The sequence below is a fragment of the Ursus americanus genome, chromosome 35, assembly GCF_024610735.1.
Source record: "Ursus americanus isolate L20-20 chromosome 35, mUrsAme1.1.p, whole genome shotgun sequence".
Classification (NCBI taxonomy): domain Eukaryota; kingdom Metazoa; phylum Chordata; class Mammalia; order Carnivora; family Ursidae; genus Ursus; species Ursus americanus.
In genome coordinates, this window is record NC_142161.1 from 26,984,025 (window position 1) to 27,006,003 (window position 21,979).

Below are 21,979 nucleotides of genomic sequence, written 5' to 3' on the forward strand. Positions count from 1 at the left end.
CCCCACATCAGGCTCTTCTGCTATGAGCCTGCTTCTTCCTCTCCCACTCCCCCTGCTTGTGTTCCCTCTCTCGCTGGCTGTCTCTATCTCTGTCAATAAATAAATAAAATCTTAAAAAAATAAAACACTTATGAGTGAAATATAAAATTGAAATTGAAAAAAAATTAATATTGGCTTTTCTCCCCTGTGAACTAGGAAAAGATCACTACTTTAAATATGTTTTATTCAAAGTTTAAGACTCTCTGGGCCAAATACCTACTTCCTTCAGCATACTACCAAAAGTACCATTATGTATCCTTTCTTAAAGAAGATCTGATACAGGGGTGCCTCAGTGGCTCAGTCAGTTAAGTGTCTGACTCTTGATTATTAGCTCAGATCATTTTTTCAGGGTCGTGGAACCGAGCCCACGTCAGGCTCCCCACTCAGTGGGGAGTCTGCCTGAGAGTCTCTCCCCCTCTCCCTCTGCCCCTACCACCACTCACACGCATGTGCTCTAACTCACTCGCTCTCTCAAATAAATAAAGAAATGTTTAAAAAATAAAAAAAAGGTCATCTGCCTGACAAGGTACCTGCACTCAAGGAGAAAACAGGTTCTCCTTTCCCACCTCTTCTCCCCAACTGCCCTCCTCCCACTTTGCTGAAGAAAGGCAGAAGGCAGATCTCTTACTCTGATCTCACTACGGTGTGCTGCCCTGGGGGCAATAAAAAAATAATAAATTCTTGGACACTAAACAGAGACAATTACAAATATTTTTTATTTAAGTACCTTGCTTCTTCCATCCCCTAGCCTACTATCAAAAACCACAGCCTTACTAAGGAGAAAAACTATGAAAAAAAAAAACAAAGCATCTTTAAGAAATACTAAAAGGCAGGTGCCTGGGTGGGTCAGTCGGTTAAGCGTCTGCCTTCAGCTCAGGCCATGATCCCAGGGTCTTGGGATGAATCCTGCTCCCTGCTCAGCGGGGAGTCTGCTTTTCCCTCTACCCCTTCCACCCTGCTTGTGATCTCACTCTCTCTCAAATAAATAAATAAAATCTTAAAAAAAAAAATTCTAGGGGCGCCTGGGTGGCTCAGTTGTTAAGCATCTGCCTTCGGCTCAGGGCGTGATCCCAGAGTACTGGGATCAAGCCCCGCATCAGGCTCCTCCGCTGGGAGCCTGCTTCTCCCTCTCCCACTCTCCCTGCTTGTGTTCCCTCTCTCGCTGGCTGTCTCCCTCTGTCAAATAATTAAATAAAATCTTCTAAAAAATTTAAAAAAATACTAAAAGGCAACATTACCTTATTTCACTCAAGAGAAAAAAATTCAAAGCAAGTTTTCACACCTTAATTATTTTTCTGTATTACAATTAGAATTCAGAAGTGAGATGGTTGGCATGTGACATTTATTAACACATTCATTTGAACTGAAAAATTAAGTCAGACCTTGTCTCAAATAAGATAAATATGATGAGGCTGGTTGGCTTGACAGTTAAAACTAACCTTACCAATTTGGTTATGTGGTGGATATTTTACATTAAATGAATGAGTATGGTAGGCAGAATTCTAAGGTGACCCCTAGGAATCCCACCCCTTGATATATGTGCTCTGTGTACTCCTTTTGAATGTGGGCAGGACTTGTGAATATGATGGGATATCACTCCTATGATCAAGTTACCATATAAGGCAAAAGTGACTAAGGTCCATAATCAGTTGACTTTGAGTTAATTTAAAGATTATCGTCCTGGGTAGGCCTCACCAAAATCAGGTGAGTCCTTTAAAAGCAGATCTAGAAGTATGAGATAAGAAACAGCAGATGCAATCCTGTTTGCCTTGCAGTAGCAAACTGACATGTTATAGGGAGGGTCATGTGCCAAGGAATGACAGCAGCCTGTAGGAGCTGAGGGTCTCAGACATACAACTGCAAGCAAATGAATTCTGTCAATAACTACATGAGCTTGGAAGAAGACCCCAAGCCTCAGATGAAACTGCAGCCCCAGCCAAAACCTTGATTGGGACCCTAAGCAGAGAACCCAGCCGAACTCTGCCTTTTAATTTATAGAAACTGTGAGACAATAAATTTGTGTTGTATTAAGCCCCTAAAGCTTGTAATAATTTGTTAAGGAGCAATAGAAAATGAATACAATGAACTAGATATATAGCTCTAAGGATTCAATGAAAATATGTTTAAAGAATATGATAAGGTGAAATACATGTTATTAATAAATATCATTATAGCTAAAGTGTACTAAAGTTAATACTGTTTTCACTTTCCCAAACTTTCTTGGATATATTGGACTAAACAAAGTATCTCTAAGCAAAAAAGCAACAGTTATAATTATTAGTCTTTTGGCATGTCCTGGAAAAGCTAGAAAATGAAAAAGCGAATAGCTCTAAAGACCAGGCAACAAAAAATTCTGCAAGTCAGGTGGTTTCCAACTTTTTACTTTTTTTTTCCCCATGAATTTTATTTTTATTTTATTATTTAAGATTTTATGTATTTATTTAACAGAGAAAGAGCACAAGCAGGGGGAGCAGCAGAGGGAGAGGGAGAAGCAGGTTCCCCTACTGAGTAGGGAGCCTGATGCAGGGCTCGATCCCAGGACCCAGGGATCATGACCTGAGCCGAAGGCAGACGCTTAACCAGATGAACCACCCAGACACCCCTCAACTTTTTACTTTAAACAAAACTGCAGGAGAACCTAAATAAGTTACTGGCTGATACATCATTAAGACTAACTTTTTGATAGATAACAATATAACTTTTGGCATATAATTTGAATAAAGTTTAAAAAATGATCTTGATTGTTGTACATTTTTCTTCTATTTATGTTAACAAGGGTTTTGGGGGCTTATATCTACAGAAATGGGAAATGGGAATAGAACTGATGCTGAACTGTGATTCACTCCTGCAAGACTCTATCTCATTCTAGCAATAACAGTCACCCATGAAACACCAACAAATTTAAAAACAATGTAAACACCTACATAGATGTCCCTGAATAATGCTTATTCAATAAAGCTTTATAATTACTAATTTTTCAAAATCCATGACATGCATGTTCTTTTGATCAACTATGTCCTACTAGCAATTCACCCTAAAAGAAAGATTTTTTTGAAGATTTTGTTTATTTATTTATTTGGGAGAGAGAAGAGAGTGAGGATGAGAGAGGGTGTATGTGAACATGGCGGGGGGTGAGGGAGGGGCAGAGGGGGAGGGAATAATAGACTCCCTGATGAGCAGGGAGCCTGAGGTGGGACGCAATCCCAGGACCCCAGAATCACAACCTGAGCAGAAGGCAGACGCTTAACCGACTGAACCACCCAGGCACCCTAAGAACGATTTTGATGCTTCATGGTCGATTGAAGAAATTTTTTTTTTAAAGATTTTATTTATTTATTTGACAGAGAGCACAAGCCTGGGGAGCAGCAAAGGGAGAGGAGAAAGGCTCTCTGGTGAGCAGGGAGTGTGATTTGGGGCTTGATCCCAGAACCCTGGAATCATGACTTGAGCTGAAGGCAGATGCTTAACCGACTGAGCCACCCAGGCACCCTGAAGAAATTTTTTAAAATTCAATATACAGCATTTTTGTTAAGGAAAGTGTAAATATAAACGAGGGGTCAAAGACTTTTAAGCATAAACATATTATGTTAAAATATAATTATGCAGGAAGTACAATGAAAAGTTCACAGAGAAAAAAGAATAATGTAAAATTTCCAACTGTTAAAAAAGCGCTTTGTCCCATTTGCAACAAGGAGGAAGCTAGAAAGTATAATGCTAAGTAAAATAAGTCAGAGAAAGACAAATACCATAAGATTTCTCTCATATGTGGAATTTAAGAAATAAAATAAATGAGCAAAGGGGAAAAAAAAGAGAGAAACCAAGAAACAGATTCTTTTTTTTTTTTTTTTAAGATTTTATTTATTTATTTGACAGAGAGAGCACAAGCAGCAGGAGCAGCAGGCAGAGGGAAAGGGAGAAGTGGGCTCCCATGCTGAGGAGGGAGCCTGACGCGGGGCTCGATCACGGACCCCAGGATCATGACCTGAGCTGAAGGCAGATGCCTTACCCACTGAGCCACTCAGGCTCCCCAAGAAACGGATTCTTAATTATAGAGAACAAACTGATGGTTACCAGACGGGAGAAAGATTGGGGAGATGGGTGAAATAGGTGATGGGGATTAAGGAGTGCTCTTGTCATGATGAGCACCAGATGATATATGGAATTGTTGAATCACTATATTGTACACCTTAAACTAATATAACACTGTATGTTAACTGGAATTAAAATAAAAACGTTTAAAAAAACCACTTTGTCATGTATATTTTAAAAGGATCATTGGTGGATATCAACATACTATGGTATTTAGATTTCACTGGATATATTTAAAAGACTGATGGGGGCCTGGCTGGCTCAATCGGTTAAGTGTCTGCCTTTGGCTCAGGTCATGATCCCAGAGCCCCAGGATCAAGCTGGGATCAAGCTGCCAAGTCAGGTTCCCTGCTCAGCGGGGAGTCTGCTTCTCCCTCTGACCCTCTCCCTTCTCGTGCTCTCTCTCACTCTCTCTCCCTAATAAATAAATAAAATCTTAAAAAAAAAAAAAAGAGAGAGAGACTGATGGAACTTTTATTTTATAACACCAGTATTAAGAACACATATAAAATTGTATCTTCAGGAACTACTTGAACTTGAAGATGAAAATTTTTAGATGTCAACATAAAAACATGCAATTAAAAAATTCTTTTGGGTATACATAGCAAAAAAAGTAGAGAAAGGCAAACAAAAAAACCCCATCTAATTTAGGAGGAAGAATCAAGACTCAAAGTTGATGAGATTTGAACCTGATGTGAGATGGAAGGGAAGGGTGATGACCAGGTTGAAAACTGAATATTATCATTTATACTGGAGGTTTTGAACAATGATAATAAGCTTGCACTGGGTTATGTTGTGAACATCTACACAGGTACGTCCAGGAAGCAGGGGATGTAATGGTTTTAAATAGGCTCCAAGAGGAGTCCTCTTCAAGATGATGTTTGTCTGAAGACCAAAAGGTACAAGGACCAGTCATGTTTTTAATCCCCAGGAAGGTGGTTCTAGGCAGAAGAAACAGCAAGTACAAAAGCCCTGAGATTAGAATATGTCTACACATTAGAATGTGTCTGTGGGTACTAGGAAGCCACTGTGGGGAAGAAGCAGAGCAATAAAGGGAGAGAAGTAAATGAAGTCAGAGACGTAAAGTCAACAGGCTAAGTGCAGTAACCTATTGAGAGGACTTAGACTTTTATTCCAAGAAGCAATGACAGTTTTGAACAAAGGAATGACGAGATCTCACTTATCTCCGCTGTGTTGAGAAAAGACTGCATGGGGCAAGGGCAGAAGAGAGAAGACCAGTTGTAGGCTGATTTAACAGGAGATTGGTGATGGCTTGGTCCCAGGTGGCAGAAGCTGAAGAGTAAGAAGTGCTGGCAGAGTACAGCTACAGTTTTTAAAGTAGAGGGAAACGATCTGCTGCCAGATTAGACAGATTCCAAAGATAGGATTCAAGAATAACTCCAGATTTTTATTTGGAGCAACTAGAAGGAGGGAGTAGCTTACTGATACAGGAAACACTACAAAAGGAGCAGGTTTTGGGGGGAAGAGAAGGAGGTCAGTATTGGATGAGATGCTTGTCACACATGTATGTGGAAATATCAAGAAAGAAGTTGGTTACCAAAGCTCAGGAGAGAGGTCTGAGCCAGAAATAAAAATATGGAAATCATCAGATACAGATGACATGTGAAGCCATGAGGCTGGATGGGATCTACAAGTGACTATAAATAGAAACAGAAGTCCAAAAACTAAGCTGTGGGGAGGTCGGGATGATGTAGTTTGGGGAGAAGAGGAGGAATCAACAAAGGAGAGGACATAAAAGTAATAGCCAGAGGGAGAAAACATGCAGAGGCTGGTGGCCTGGAAGCCAAACCAGAAAGGATTTCAAGAAAGTTGAGGAGTTCAACTGCCAAACGTTGCTAATGGGTAGGTTAAGAAAGAATCAGAAAGTGCTATGTAAAGTAAGAGGTAATGTTTGAGTTTACAAAGTGATTTAATGAAGAAAACAGGGAGAATGAAAACTTTACTTGGAAGAGACAATACTAGGGCTCATATCTAGATCTTGATGTTATTTTCATTGTGTTGCTTTATTTCTACACATTAAAACGTGAAGTGTATAACATGTTACACCTTTCAAAGGCTTTCTACTATCATATGTTCTTACGTAAAAGAAGAAAAGTTTTACCTTGTTAATTTTTAAAGTGACTACATGAGATAATGCTAAATCCATTAGTTCCATTAAAATTCCTTCCTGATTCAAACATGCAGGCTAACAGACAATATAATCAAACTACTGTTCCCTTGAAAGAGAGACCATGGTTAATATAAAAGACATATACGTGATTTATGTCAAGTGGTAACACAGGTAATGCTTTGGACAGTCAGCAGAAAGCACTTTAATGGAATAGTATAGCTCCAAATATACCATACCAAAATTAAACTGAAAATAGAGGACAGCTACTAAATCATGGCTGACAGGGAGCTAAATGCAGCAAGTTAAAATGCATTCCTAATGCTCATTCAGTTCTGGCTGAACCCCCTGGGTCAGTTTGGGTCGTTATTAGTTTGGAATAATTCCAAATGACTCCCTGGAGTTCTACTGTTATAGTCAGTGGCTTTAGGAAATCCACAACAGGCCTGACGTCACACACACAAAAAAATCATAGGATATCCTATTCATTTCTAGCTTTCGATTGGAGTCTTTTAAAAAAGCAATTTTGATCAAGTTAATCTAATTATTTTGTTACATAAGTAACACTACAGGGCTTCCTACTCTCAGGCAGAAACCTAAACCTGGTCTACCAACTAACCTCTTCTTTTCACTTGGTCTTAGTTCTTTAAAACAAGTCATGTTCCTACCTTTCCCTCAGCCTCAAATCCTTTTTCCGCCCTTTCTTTGTCTTGTTAATTCCTATTGATCTTTCAGATAATTATTCTTTATTGTCTGTCCTTCCCAGGTCTCTTCCACACATTCAGAACCGAAGCTTTATGAGAGCAGGGGCCTTACTACAACGTCAGTGTCAAGAGTAGTGCAGGGCAACCCATGAAGCATTCAATAAATATTTGAATATATCCTCCAAACTCAACACAAATGTTACTTCCCTAGAGAAGCCTTCCTTGACCCTCTTGTGTCAGTGACACCAATTTTATTTTCTCAAAGCGCCCTATACTTTTCCTCTGGGCCCTAGAAAGATCCAGAGCAGTCTTCCAAAATGGCTCCAAGAGACAGTACAAAGGCAGAAACACTAGAATCTTTCAGAGCTCACAAAAGCATTTCTAAACCAAAACTTCCTACCCTCTTATTCCTTGCCATAGACTGCTATTTAATTAACTAGACGCTGTCTCATTACCTCTATATTCTAGACAGATATGTAAGAGCACACTGCAATGTTTGGGGTGGGGAGTTCATATTTAACCTGAATTAAATTAGAGTCAGGAACAATTCAACCAATTCTTTCTAACTCTCTATGACATTTTTAACTACAGATAGAAAGACAACAGACGTTTTCTTTTCCACGTTTAGCCTTGTGAAGAACACCCGACAGAAAAGGCATTTACGAGGGAAATAACCGGGACTAAAAAACGTGATATGATAATTTTAAGGCATGTTTCCCATACGTAGAGTGCTTACACTGGTTTTTTCAGCACACAATCAATAGCACGTACACAAAGTACCAAAGGCATTTCAAAGACACAGATAATAAGCTGCATTTACAAGTGTATCCCACACTCTTTTTTCCTCTCAAGTAATATGATAGCTTCAATCTTCCTGGGGAGTAGTGGTGAAGGCATTTATGTTTCTGGCTTTTTTAGGGAAGATACATAATTTAGCAGTAATGTTAACAATCCATGTATTATCCATTAGTAATGTCATTTCCCTCTGCTTTACCCTTCGTAGTTCTTTATGTATTTAAATGCTCTACCTGCAGTTGTTTTAAAAGTTAAAAAAACTACAAAAAGTTAAAGAACAAAAACAAGACAAAAAGTTAAAGAACACATTTCTATTTCCAAAATTATTTTTCCATAAATCTATTTTTCAACGTGTTTCTATGTAGTGAAATAAATATTTGATGTTGGTTTAAAAAATCCAGTGTTTTCAGGATCAACAATGGCAACTTCACCATATAATCTGATTTTCATAAAAATTAGCCAACACTTGAAAATAAGCAAGAGATTACTAGGTATCCTTCAGTACAATGCTGCGCTCAAACGTTTGAATACTCTCTACTGATGGGGCTATTTTACAAATCTGTAAGATTAACATTGACATTTTTGTCTCATACAGATGCAAATAATTTCAAATCAGTGGAAAAGACAATCCAAAACTTACTGTTTATGTTCCTATAGGATATTAACTAATTTTGTATCTAACCCAACAATATTATCTTAATGTTACTTTATTAAATTGTCTATAAATACCTACCTCCTCAAATTTGCATATGAAGTAGCTTTAACATTAACTTATGAGTTCCCCTATTAGGTAATAAGTTGAATCGAAATCACTGACACATGTTCATTTATATTTGAATGAGTCATGAGTTTACCTTTCAGAAAATTATACTTTTAAGTTTTAGAGGTTCCTCCGAGATGCCCAAGCAGAATCTGATAGAGCCAATTAAACTACATTGCTCTTTTCACACACACACACACACACACACATATTCCTCACATCACTCTGAGCTCCTAATTGCTAGCTAGCTATCACATTTATATAAACCAAAACCAAAAAGTTTAGAATGTTCAGTGTAGATGGTAAACACCTTTAGAGCATGGCCCCTGCTTTTATTCATCTGTGTAATCTTAGTTTCAGCATGGTGCCAAGTACCTAAAATGTGTTCAATGTTAATGTCGATGATGCTTCAATTTTAAAAGTACAGGTATAAAAATAAAGTGCAGGAAAAAAAGAAAAAAAAGTTAAATGAAGTATTCCAAGTATTCCACATGTTCAATGGAGGAAAAAGCTGGACGAGAAAAATCCTAGTAGTCCAATACTACTGCTACTACTACTAATTCTAGTAGTCTTTGTAACTATCTGTTAGCTGGAGGAAGGAAGCAAGCCAAGTTCCAAATGCTTTGAATGTAAAAACAGAGCCTCCCTCGAAATGGCAGGATATCTCATTGTATAAAGGTATGGCTGGCAGGTACATACCAGAATGTAACACATCACACAAAGGAATAGTGAACCCTGAGCTCCTTATGAGCAATAACTCTTAGCAGGCACCATAAACCTACATGTTGCAAAACCACAAATACCCAAATGCCACAAAACTGGACATAATCCAGTTATTACTAACACCAAAAGTTTTCCAAAAATACAAAAAATGTCTTCTGCATGACTATATCTCAATTCTGTAATAACAGTAAATTAATGAATTAAACAGAAATTGCTTTTTGAATTCAGTTTACCGCAAAAGACCAAATTTTCTTGTACAAGACAATACAGATCTACAAGACACCTGAGCTCCAGGTAAACAAGCACAGCATATAAATGCAGAACAACAGTCTCAAAGCAATGGACTAGGATACTTGTTCTGGCTTTGTTTCCACCCTAACTGGAAGAAGTGAATCTGTCTCCGTCCATGCAGGATTCTCAGGGTCAAAGCTACCTACTGAATAAATTATGCAACACACAGTCAAATACTACTTGCTACCAGAAAGTACCAGTAGGTAGAAGACCAGCATCACACTGCCAACAATATATGCCTGATAACTGCACTCACCTTCAGCTGAGTGCAATTCCTCACAGAAGAGTCAGTTACTTTTCAAGTCAGGCCCGAGCGCATCACTACTCAGCACACTTGAATTTCTTTCCCTCTCCCTGTAGAATCAGGCTGCCCACGGAGTAAAGTCAATTAACTTCAACACCTGGTATGCCAGTGAAATGATAACTGCCCCTGCATACCTCCACCACCAAGTTCTCTAAAAAAACATGACTTGGGCTTTGGCCCAAGGGAGGCAGTATCTCCTTGAAAGAATTATGAAAATGATGGAAAATCCGTAACTCTGAATGCATGAGGAAAATGTTCTCACCTTTAAAATTTACTTTTTCATTTCATTTACGGAAATGTGTTACATGAATTTTTATTTTCCAAGTGCAGTCTTCTAAGTTAATGTTTACTTTTTTCTTTATTATTTTAAAATTTATTCTTGGTTATTTTGCACAAAATGCAGACGGTACTACCCCTTTGCATCAATGGCAATGGATGCCCATGTTGAGCAGGCACGATGTCTAATCCTGCATTCTTCATATTTGTCTTGACCTTACAAAAAGGTTCATTATAAAAATGATAGTATAATTATTATCTACATTCACAAACGGAGACTCACATCATCTACAGGAGATGCACCCAGCGGATACAGCCAGAATCGAAAGGTTGATTTTTATGAGCTGCACCTTCTTGGCCCACTTAAAATGATTGCAAGTTCTAAACTGCACCCAGGGAAGAAACGCCAGATTTTCTAGGGGAAATCTCTCGAGCGAACGGGGAGGACACCTTTTGCAGGAAGTGGGAAGTACTTTAAATTTCCTCAAGAAAAGGAGCGTTAGGGCTCAGTGACATGTCACACGTGAAACACATCCGTGAAACACCAGAAAGTCCTGCCTCGTGAGCGGACAGCCTTGACAAGCAAACTGCCCACGGGAACACCCCCAAAAGAACCTGATGAAGAGTAATTCCCGGGCCTGGAAATGAACTTTTGCTTTAGAAACTATGTAAACACCGGCGAGACCTCCTCTTGCCCGAACCCGGCCTGAGGACAACAAATTGGCCAACGGCGGAAGTTGCCTGACGAAACGACTGCAACACGAAATCCATTTTTATGATCATAACAAAACCTTCCTTCCGGGGCCAGGCAAAAACTTGAGAAAACGTCCTTTCGGGTGCAACAGGCAACTCTGAGCCCCCCCGCCCCCCAGCCACTGAGCAACAGCCCGGCCCGCAGGACCCGCGCGCCGCGAGGACGTGCAGCTCCCCGTTAGAAGCTCGCCGGGGCCCCGGCCGGGCAACACCCCCCGCCCCTGCCGCCCGCCGCCGGGCTCCGCCGACTCAGCCCGCGGCCGCCCCGGCACCTCCCTCGGCCCCCGCGGCCGCCCGGGCACCGGCACTGACCTTCCGCAGGGCCGGGACCAGCAGTCCCCGCCATTTCGGACTGTTTTCTTCGCTGAAGAACTCGTACGGCTGCGGCGCCTGCTGCATGGCCCCGGCGGCAGCGCCTCCGCATCAGGGGCGGCCCGCGGACCGGGCCGGGCGGGTGGCCTGACAGGCAGGGCGCGGGCCGCCTCGCCTCGCCGGCCGCCGCCGCCGCCTCCAGCCGGGGCCGCCGGGACCGCCGAGGCCGCTCGGGGGCGGCGCCGGCGAGTGGGCGGGGGCTCCGGGGGCGGTTTCCTCGGCCGGGGCGGCCTCGCCTCGCTCCGCGTCGGCGGAGGAAGCGCGGCGGCCCGAGAGCCCGACGACCCCCAGCTGCGACCGAGCCGGCGGCCTGCTTTCCCGGCGGCGCGGGCCCGCTCCTCGGGCGGCTCCTCCTCCTTTGTCTGGGTTCGCAACCCGGCGCGGGGTACGGCTGACCTCGCGCCCGCCCCAGCTCCCGCTACGGCCGGGGCTGGCGGAGAGCGGCGGCGGCGGCTCGTCGCCTCATCGCCTCCTCCCCGCCCTCCCCACAGGCAACGCCGCCCGGCCCGCCCGAGTCAGCTCCAGCGGGCTCTGGGGACCGAGCGGGCGTGCGCGGCGGGCGGGCGAGCGAGCGAGCCACACTCTGGCGCGCTCCGTGCCGGCCAGCGCCGCCGCCCCTGTCGCAGCCGCGCACAGCGGCCGAGCTCCCGGCTCCAGCAGTCGCCGCTCGGCCCGCCCCCTGGGCCCGGCGCTCATTATCCCGGGTCGCCGGAGAAGCCCCGCACGGAGCATGCGCGCCACGGCACTGGCGGAGGCGCCGGCGGGTCGCGGGGTTGCGGCGGCGCGGGGCCGGCGGTGGGAGTCGGCCTGTGCTGGGGGCGCGTTCCAGACGGACCACCCACAGCACTGTGTTGTACACAAACGCTCCCTTCTCCCGACCTTCCCAGGACAGCCCCGACTCGGTGCCACTCTGAGCGCCAGCACTGCAGTCACGGGAAGCAGTTCGGGACGGGGAGAAAAAGGGACATTCGGGCTGGACACGACGTTTAACGTGTGCTCTACGTGGCTATTCGCTGTCTAGGAGGTAGTTAACTATTTCATCGAGTGATGTTTTGAGGACTGAAGGAGGTGAGACGTGGAAAGCCCTCAGCACACAGTGGCTCAGAGACCCCCAGTGAGGAAGGGAAAGGAAGAGCAGAGTGAAAAAAAAGTTTGCAACACTTCAGTTCTAGCATTAGTAACTCAACAATTACCCTTTCCCAAAACGCACACCCGTTTGTCATTTGGCAAAATCAGTAAGACAGAGCTGGAAAACCCATTTTTCTAATCCAAGTATCCACTGCATCACGAATTTTTTCTAATAAAGTCACTTCCACATTCCTATGTACTTGGGATAAAAAGATAGCGAAATGCTTGTATTTCTCCAGTTACTTTTTGAATCAGTGACGGCAAAGACTTCGGCTTATATAGACCGTCTTTACTTTTCCCTCCTCTTCCGAACTCCAGCTGAACTACTAGGGTGTCAAACTACTAGACTGTGATTGTGTTATAGGAGAGTAAAGTTGTTAGTGGGAAGTTTCATTCTTGCCCAAGGATATTGGAAGCCTTCTCTGAGCCAAATCTGGCCTGAAGACACATTCTGTTTATCCAAATCTATATTTAAATTTTAAAATTGTTAACATTTTAAAATCAAGAGATTTTATATAAAAATGGATTTCCAGCTTCTCGTGACAAAAATCTAGCAACACTGGGCCCTGCTGCATTCCTGCAAAGGAATAATCAGCAGGCAGTGGGTAGTGGCTGCCCTCTTTAGAAAAGTATGCCATCCCATTTCCAGTTGGCTATACTCCCTACCTGGCACTCTCCACCCTTTTATGTAACCTGCCTAGTCTCTACAGGCATCTGAGTTCCGATCTCTGAGCTAGGCAAACAGAAATGTGATCCACGTGCATGTGGGGGATAATCCAAGAATGACACCCATAAAAATCCCAACCAGACAAATGGGTCATCCAGAATAAAATGTTGGATCCATACCCCACACTCTACCCTAGGAAAAATTGCAGAAGTGTCAAAGACTTATATGTAAAAAATTAAAACCATAAAATAATTTGTTTATAACTTCAGAATACAAAAGACCTTTCTATGATGATATAAAATCTAGAAGATTGATAAACCTATTTTTTAAAACGAATGGAAAAAAAAATCACAAGGTAAGCCAAAAGGCAGATGACAAACTGGAAAAAATATTTGCAATTCATTTTCTAAATTTTCCCTAATATCTAAGAAAGATCCTACAGGGGCACCTGGATCACTCAGACAGTTAAGCATCTGACTCTTGATCTCAGGTCAGGTCTCAATCTCAGGTCATGTGTTCAAGCCCCATGTGGGACTCCACATGGGGCCTACTTTAAATAAATAAATAAATAAATAAATAAATAAATAAATAAATAAATAAATAAATAGTTCGTACAAATTAATAAGACCAAAACTCAAGGGGAAAAAAGGATAAAGTATATGAAAAAACCGGTTCACAGGAAAGGAAATGTAAATGTCTCTTAAGTCTATTAAACATGGGGATGCCTGAGTGGCTCAGTCAATTAAGCATCTGCCTTTGGCTCAGGTCATGATCCCAGAGTCCTGGGATGGAGCTCAGCAGGGAGCCTGCTTCTCCCTCTGCCTGCCACTCCCCCTGCTTGTGCTCGTGCTCTCTCTCTCTCTGACAAATAAATTAAACCTTTTTTTTTAAAAAAAGTATATTAAACATGTTCAACTTCACTCATATTACAAAAAATTTAAATTATACTATTAATTTTTTACCTACTAGAATAGCCACCCACACAGATCAAAAAGTCTTATTATATACTATGTTGGTGAGAAAATGGGGAAGTAAATACTCTAGTATACTATTTGTGAGAGCTTAAATTGGTTCAACCTCTACCAAGGGCAACTTGACACTATCTATCAAAGTTGCAAAGACAAATACCCCTTGACCCAGCAAATTCTAAGAATGTGTCCTATCGGTATACTTGCTCATACATAAAATGATTTAACACAGTTATTCACTGCAGTACTGCTACAGCAAAAACAAAAGTAACCCAGAAATAAACAATTTAAATAATCGTCAGTAGATATAAGGGCCTGGTTCAACAAGTAACAATAAATTCACGGAATAGAAGCTATAAAATCAATCAAGAAGAACCAGGCTGTGTTCAGGCTACTTGAACATTATCAAAGAGAGTGCAAAGTGAAAAGAGCAGGGACTATAACATGGTATGCAGAGTATGCTACCACTTGTGTAAAAGAAATGGAGGCAGGCGGGGGGGGGGGGGAGGGGACGACAGTGGCACCTGCGTGGCTCAAGTCCTTAAGTGTCTGCCTTCGGCTCAGGTCATGATCTCAGGGTCCTGGGGTTGAGCCCAACATCAGGCTCACTGCTCTTCCCTCTCCCTCAGCAGCTCCCCCTGCTTGTGCTATCTCACACTCTCTCTGTCAAATAAAATCTTTAAAAAAAGAGGTGGGATTTTATTATATATAATATCTCTGCAAGGCTGCGCAAGAGATATTGACAATTTTTGTTGTATCAGGATGAGAACTGGGTGGCTTGGAGGAGAGGAGATTCTTTTTTTTAAAGATTTTATTTGTTTGACAGAGACGGCCAGAGAGGGAACACAAGCAGGAGGAATGAGAGAGGGAGAAGCAGGCTTCCCACAGAGCAGGGAGCCTATGCAGGGCTTGATCCCAGGATCCTGGGATCATGTCCCCAGCCAAAGGCAGACACTTAACAACTGAGCCACCCAGGTGCCCTGAGGAGATTCTTTTATTGAGTACATTTTGGGGACTTTTGAATTTTCAACCATAAGAATGTTGTACTTACTCAAAATATTAATTAAAAAAATTTTTAAATAAAAAATTTCCAACCCCAGGGCGCCTGGGTGGCTCAGTTGGTTAGGTGTCTGCCTTCAGCTCAGGTCATGATTCCAGTGTCCTGGGATTGAGCCCCACATTGGGCTTCTTGCTGAGCGGGGGATCCTGCTTCTCCTTCTTTTCTGCCTTTGCCTGCTGCTCCCCTTGCTTGGGCTCTCACTCTTTCTGTCAAATAAACAAATAAAATCTTTAAAAAAAAAATTCTAACCCCATTATAAACACTTGCTTCAAGTGTTAAATAATACAAGCATTAGGGGCACCTGGCTGGCTGTCAGCAGAGTCTGTGACTCTTGATCTCAGGGTTGTGAGTTTGAGCCCCATGTTGGGTGTAGAGATTACTTAAAAATAAAATCTTTTTAAAAAACATGGAAGTATTGGGGGTTCCTGGGTGGCTCAGTGTGTTAAGTGTTGGCCGCTGACTCAGGTCATATTCCCAGGGTCCTGGAATCGAGCCCTGCATCTGGCTCTCTGCTCGGCAGGGAGCCTGTTTTTCCCTTTGCCCCTCTGCCTGCTCTCTCTCTCTCTCAAATAAATAAATAAATGAAATCTTTTAAATAAAAAAATATGGAAGTATTAAACACATACAATACTCAATCATAAATTTGAGTTAAAATTAATATGCTATATTAATTATTTGATAAACAGTAATTTTGTCTTTTTAGAATTTAGAATGGCTTTTGGGAGATAACTTGAATAATCTAAACACACCTCAAATTTTAAAAGGCAGAGAAAATTGTACCACTAATATTCTCCCATTGAAAAGCATTTTCAAGAAGGACTTACTCAACATTTCTCCCATTTACTCTCTCCTACTTCCTCAATTTATTTAAAGATACAAGTGCTGCCAGTCAGAAGCAAACCAAAGCAATGCCACAGGAAACAATAAATGTCATTGTCACTCACTTTCATGGTTTGTTGCTGTAGCTAACACTGGTCTTGTTACAGTCCACCTGCTAAAAAGAAGTTGGAGCAGGCTCTCAGACAGATCATTTGCCCTATAACCCTTATGGGAGGCTTATGCCCAGAAATCCAACCCTGTAAGAGATAGCATAACCAGAATGTCTTCCTAAGAGAAACTATAATTATTTATGAAACTCCAATTTGATTTATTCATCCCCCCCCCCACTTCCTGCAAAGCATGGTGTGTTTATATGTTACATATATATTCTGCTATGGAACAGAGCATGGTGCCCTGGGGTATGAAGATGACACTGAGGTCAGCCAGATACCACCACCATTACCAAATGCAAAGCCGTTTTTGTAAGCGGGGAAGTGCTATACTTTTTATCTAAAATATAAACTTCATTTTTATATTATACACGAACTAGTTTTTTCATTTTTTTAAAGATTGGCTACTATTTAAAGGTATGATAGCTCATGTTTCACATAGAAAACATTCACTTGAATCAGAGTTTTATGAAACTAAAGATTATGTTCACAACACCAAGGCTCATTAAAATATTTTAATATCAATTTACATTTTTCTTCTCTCAGAAATACACAAAACTTTCAAATATCATTATCAGTATTACACAACAAAACCTGATTGATATAAATAAATATAAAATGTTTTACAAACAGAATAACCTACACATTCAAAACACTTTTAATAATTTTTTTCACTTGCATTTTTTGGGGGTATAATGTAGACCCAAATGGAATAAGGGTTGCTTTAATTAGGATATTTTGTAATTTCAATCTTTCACAGCTTAGTATATATGCTATCTCACTGTTTATGAAATAGAGAACTGTAAAATTTTCCATCTCTTAATAGTCTTGTAATGGAACAGAAAAATATCCTGTGTGTCCCATTTCTTGGAGGAATCAGTTGATATGAAGAACCATTAGGGCTGGTCTCTTCTGTGAGTGGTTTCTGAATGCTTTCCAAATGCTCATCCCTCGTGTCAGATAACTGCCTCATCTATACCTGGGATGCGCTACTTCTTGCACATGAGCTGGCGACACAGCCTTTCAAATTAATGCCTGAGGAGCTCAAACAATGAAATCACTGAGGCTTGAAGTGAAAAGGATGAAAACAGAAGTTTTTCCTACCAGTCAAAATGCACATCCTTTGACTCATCACACAGATTTGGAGAGAGAAAAGAATGAAGAGTGGAAGATCAATCCTGAGAGAGCACATATATGAGGGAATGAATGAAAATGTCTCACCTAAATGATGGTTCTGTAATAAAAGTTTCCCCAATCAGTAGGCTGCCAAAAATTCATTTATATTTCTATTTTCCAACCTTCTGAAGTGCAAGAATCATTTCAACAGATACCACACACGTATATACAGTATACAGTACTGGCACTGGGCCACAATTAAAAATATTCATGAAGTACACATGAATGTAAGGCACTTTTGCGGTTTACAAAAGTGAATGCCTCAAAGTTAGGTATTTCCCCCAAATGAAGAAATATCCTCATAAAAGTTCATAGGATCCCTGAAAACCAAGTAGGCATGAATAATTAGTGATCTTGGCCAACGTTTGAGAAACTTGGTGTGACTGAAAAACAGAGATATAGAGGTAAATAATTTTTAAAATTACAGAGTTCTGTATATCAGTGTCAGGATTCTAAAACTGCTCTCATAAAAACCTATCAGTTCTAAATTCTAAGTTCTTTTAGTTTCTCAACCACAAAAGACTATAAAGAGTAGGCAAGAACCACTCATAGTGCACTGCTGTTTGGATTTAGTGGTAACCCCATACTAAGTCAGTTAAAAAAAAGACTGGGAATAATAAAGGCTTTATGTTTCTTTTGCAAAGTTATTTCTTACAAATATTATAGCTAAGATAGAATCTTATTCAAACTACTTAAAAATGTGAAATTTCATACATTTTCTTTAAATCAAGAATTTTAAATTCCCAAATACAAATACTGTTGCTCCAAATAATGTGAGCTTTCCTATGACCCTTCAAAATTAAAGGAGGTTTGCAACCTACAATGTACTACTTTCTTATTTAGGAGAGGAAAAAAAGCTTAGGTATCATAAAGTCAAAAATGTTAAGGGAATAATCAATTTTTTGTGCCATCGTTCCCAGAAATTCTAGAAGGGCCAATTCTCTAGATCATGGTTGGTGAGGTCAATAACAAAGTCAGGGATTCAGGACAGATACAACTGTACCTTGCTTCTTTATTCACAAAGTAAAAGAGCATGGACTTTAAAAAATTATTATTTCTATGTTAGAGCATTCTAACAGTTCAGTTGTTATCTAAATGAGATACCCAAAAATGAGATTTTCAAATCATTTTCCTTAAAGGGTGCAATTAGTATATTCTCGTTGCTGAATGTGGAAATTAAAATGCATACCTAGCTCCTTACATTATTTACAATTTAAATCTTTGCTGTACTTCATCTGCGATCATGCCAGAAATTGCAAGAGAAGAAGTAGCAGCAGGGGAAGGTGCATTTCTCACATGAAGAATGCGACTTCCAATAGCCCCAACTCCTCCATCAAATACAAAATCTTCTACCAGATTTCCATCTCTATCCAGGGCTTGGGCTCTTACTCCAGCTGGACCTCTGCAAAAGTAAGAGTGGTAGTCAACTGACTGGAAGAGATAGGACACTTTACAAATCAGTGGTTTCAAAGTATTCTTAAACCAATAAAGTCTTTATTCTTCTAAGTGCACAATTATGCAGAAACCCAATAGGTTTGCATTTAGCCAAAGGCTATCAGTTTGTAGCCTGTCAAATACACCCTTAGCCTAAAGCATAATGCCTGCCACATAACATTGTCAATAAATGCTACCAAAGAATACACAGATATTTACTTATAAATATTTGTTTTTCCCCAAAGTAGCAGATAAATCCACACTTAGAACAGATTAATTAATTTGGATTTATAAGATGAATTTATTATAAAATCAATGGGAATAAATAAGTCTCTTCTAATATAAAGTAATAAAAATAGGAGTTATGTATGTCAGTTGCATTCCTACGTAACTACAGAATTCTATTTATTTTTGCATTTTGCTTTGATTGTAAACTAAAATTGATGGAGAGCAATATTTGCAAATGGCAGCAAGTTATTTTTTGTAGTTTGTTTTTATTTTCAACAGTTTAGCCTTCACTATCAGGATAACCTTCAAATAAATAGAGATAATAAGAAAAGCAAAAAAAATGAATTAACTTGGCAGCATGTTAATATGGTAAGAGCCTTTACGACTGTAAGTTCTGCTTTACAACACTTGAGTTCACAAATTAATTTTTTTAAGATAGTTAAAATTTACAGATGAAATTTGAATAAAATATTTTTGAATCCAAAAGTATCTCCCTTATACAAGACCAAGCAAGGGTGTGTCATATATTGGACTCATGTGCAATGTGGTGGCTACAAACGCCCAGTTCCTAAGTGTGAGACAAAGGGTAAGCCTGTCCATCATGGCGTTAACCGGCTGAAGTTTGCCCAAAGCCGTCAGTCTGTTGCAGATGAGCGAGCCAGACGTCCCTGTGGGGCTCTGAGAGTCCTGAATTCTGAGTTGGTGAAGATTCCATGTACCAATTCTTTGAGGTTATCCTCATTGATCCATTCCATAAGCTATCAGAAGAAATCCTGACACCCAAGGGATCACCAAACCACAAGCACAGCGAGACATGAGGACTGACATCTGCAGGCTACAAGAGCCAAGAGCTGTGGCCTTAGAAAGGGTCATAAGTTCCACCACACTATTAGTGGTTCTTACTGTGCGCCATGGAGAAGACACGATGCTCTCCAGCTCCACCATTACTGCTAATAATACTTGTAAAATTCTTACCTAATACACAATTAGGACAGTCATGTCTGCTTAAAGTATTGTCTGTTAAAATTAGTTGTCTGCAGATTGTCCTTTGAATGCGTTGTCAAAATTATGAAAGTTGAAGTGTAATCATGTCTGAAGACTATTAAGTGATGGTGTATTTTGTTTTGCTTTATCTTATTAGGGAGTATACAGCTAGTGTTTAAAATGCTGCTTGGTATAATAGGTGTAAAACAAATTCTGTAGACGTGGAATGCAGGAGCTAGCCATGTCATTTGTTGGTGCATGTAATGAAACCTACACCTCGTTGGGGTGATGCAATGCTCTGCTGGTTTACTCTCAAATGGCTGTTTGTAGAGGTTTGGTAAGAACAAGCTTTTTAAATTGGATTTTGCTTGGAAATGTGAAGAACACCCTAATCTTTTATCATGATCACATGCAGAATAATAAAGCTAACTAGGGCCCACATCTTGAGGTTGAATCCAATGTTCTATTTACATAACTGCAGCTTCTAAAAGAATAGTTTAAAGGAATGCCACCATTTTCAGGAGAATTGAATAAAGCTGGTGTAAGAGGGTTCTCTTACAAACGAAAATAAATCCTGCTTAACCTAAAAAAAAAAAAAAAAAAAAAAAAATTACCTCCCTTGGAACTGTTCAGAAAACCGAGTTTGAAAATAGCTGCCTTAGGGGTGCCTGGCTGGCTCGGCTGGTAAAGCAGGCAACTCTTGATCTTGAGGTTGTGAGTTCAAGCCCCATGTTGGGCATAAAGCTTACTTAAAATAATAATTAGAAAAAAAAAGAAAACAGCTGACTCAAACACACCACGAAGACTCAAGAAATTAGGCAACAATATTAAACATTTTTAGTGATTCTGGGCTAATGAAGGTAAGTACTTGAGGAAGACAGAGAGAACACTATAATAGCACTGTCCTCTAATGATAGTAAGATAATGACTAAGTAATAACTAATAACTATTATTTACTAAGTGCTTTCTCTGTACTGGGAATTCTAATTCTCACAACTGTAAGAGGCTGATACCATTTATATTTAACAGCAAAGAAACAGAGATTAAATAACTTGCCTGAAGTTACACAGCTATAACTGTCCCTTTATAGAGAGGTAAATAAGAATTACAACAAGGGTAAAAGGTTCTATAATAAAGGCAAGTAATCTGCCCTATAGAAGCCTGCAGGGAATCTGGGGAAGGGGATTTTTGAGGTGTAAGGATTTCCAAGGAAGAATCAGATACAACCCTTAGAACACAAAAAGAACCAGACTGAAGCTAAAATTTCTTCTGGTAAGGATACAGATCAGCTGATACACCTGTTATCAGCCAGTGTGTGCTCCATGTTGTACGTGCTGTCCTTGCAGCTTAGCTCAGCTCACCAAGCAGCATTTCTCCCCTCCTTTCCTGAAGAATGCTGCTGTTGCCTTTAAGAGCATCTCTAGGAGTCTTCTTGTCCTGCTCCTTTTATCTGGCAGAAGGCCAACATGTAGGGGACACACAGTGACATAACCAGCCATGGATGTTGAGTGATCAAAATAGAACTTTCCCCTCTTACAGAGGTTTAGTTAGTACATTCCCTTGACTTCCGCTTCCAAGCAAATGTAAGTTAATACTGATTAGCTGCAATTACAAATGTCTATACTTAATTTATTTCTCTTAAGACACCAATTATCTTCTCAGTGTCCCCTCCCGCCCAAGTGTTCAAAGCGTAATCCAAAGTGTGAAAAACAATATACAATATTGTTTTTCTAAGTATCTCACTTTAGCTCAAACTAAAGTTAACTATTTAACATGAAATGTTTAAACTACAAAATTCTTTGTGTTCCCTTAATGCAACTTCAGGGTTTTTCTTTGCATGATTATATATAGGCATTCCCCCACAAAATACCTCATCTTGACATGAGCATTGTACCTTGAAATTTCAGGTAAGATAAATCATAAATTTCTTACGGGCCAATATCTTACACAACACCCCTACTTCACCCCCATGTCTAGATTGGTGCCTTGTACATAGTAAGTACTCAGTAAGGCTAGAAACGTAATTTTTCTTAACTTCTAATTCTTTTTTTTTTTTAAGTAGGCACGATAACCGCGTGGAGCCCAACGTGGGTCCCAAATCCATGACCCTA

The 21,979-nt window shown here is 40.5% G+C and overlaps 2 protein-coding genes across 7 annotated transcripts in view; both read right to left on the minus strand.

Annotated features, from left to right (window-relative positions):
* Positions 1 to 11,405, minus strand: part of SOS2 (SOS Ras/Rho guanine nucleotide exchange factor 2) — an 80,155-nt gene extending 68,750 nt beyond the window's left edge. The window contains exon 1 of one of the 2 annotated variants that reach the window (XM_045799006.2): positions 11,175 to 11,404. In XM_045799006.2, coding sequence (XP_045654962.2) covers positions 11,175 to 11,261 — 87 coding nt within the window. In that variant the 5' untranslated portion in view covers positions 11,262 to 11,404. Of the gene's footprint in view, positions 1 to 11,174 lie in introns of both variants that reach the window. The other variant, XM_045799016.2, reaches the window with a different exon arrangement.
* A 2,973-nt stretch (positions 11,406 to 14,378) lies between these two features.
* L2HGDH (L-2-hydroxyglutarate dehydrogenase) overlaps positions 14,379 to 21,979 on the minus strand; it is a 43,864-nt gene continuing 36,263 nt past the window's right edge. For 3 of the 5 annotated variants that reach the window (XM_045798943.2, XM_087858970.1, XM_087858969.1), the window contains one exon: positions 16,547 to 18,624. In XM_045798943.2, the coding sequence (XP_045654899.1) occupies positions 18,429 to 18,624 (196 nt within the window). In that variant the 3' untranslated portion in view covers positions 16,547 to 18,428. Of the gene's footprint in view, positions 15,264 to 16,546; positions 18,625 to 21,299; positions 21,319 to 21,979 lie in introns of those variants that run through there. The other 2 variants (XM_087858968.1, XM_045798963.2) reach the window with 2 other exon arrangements.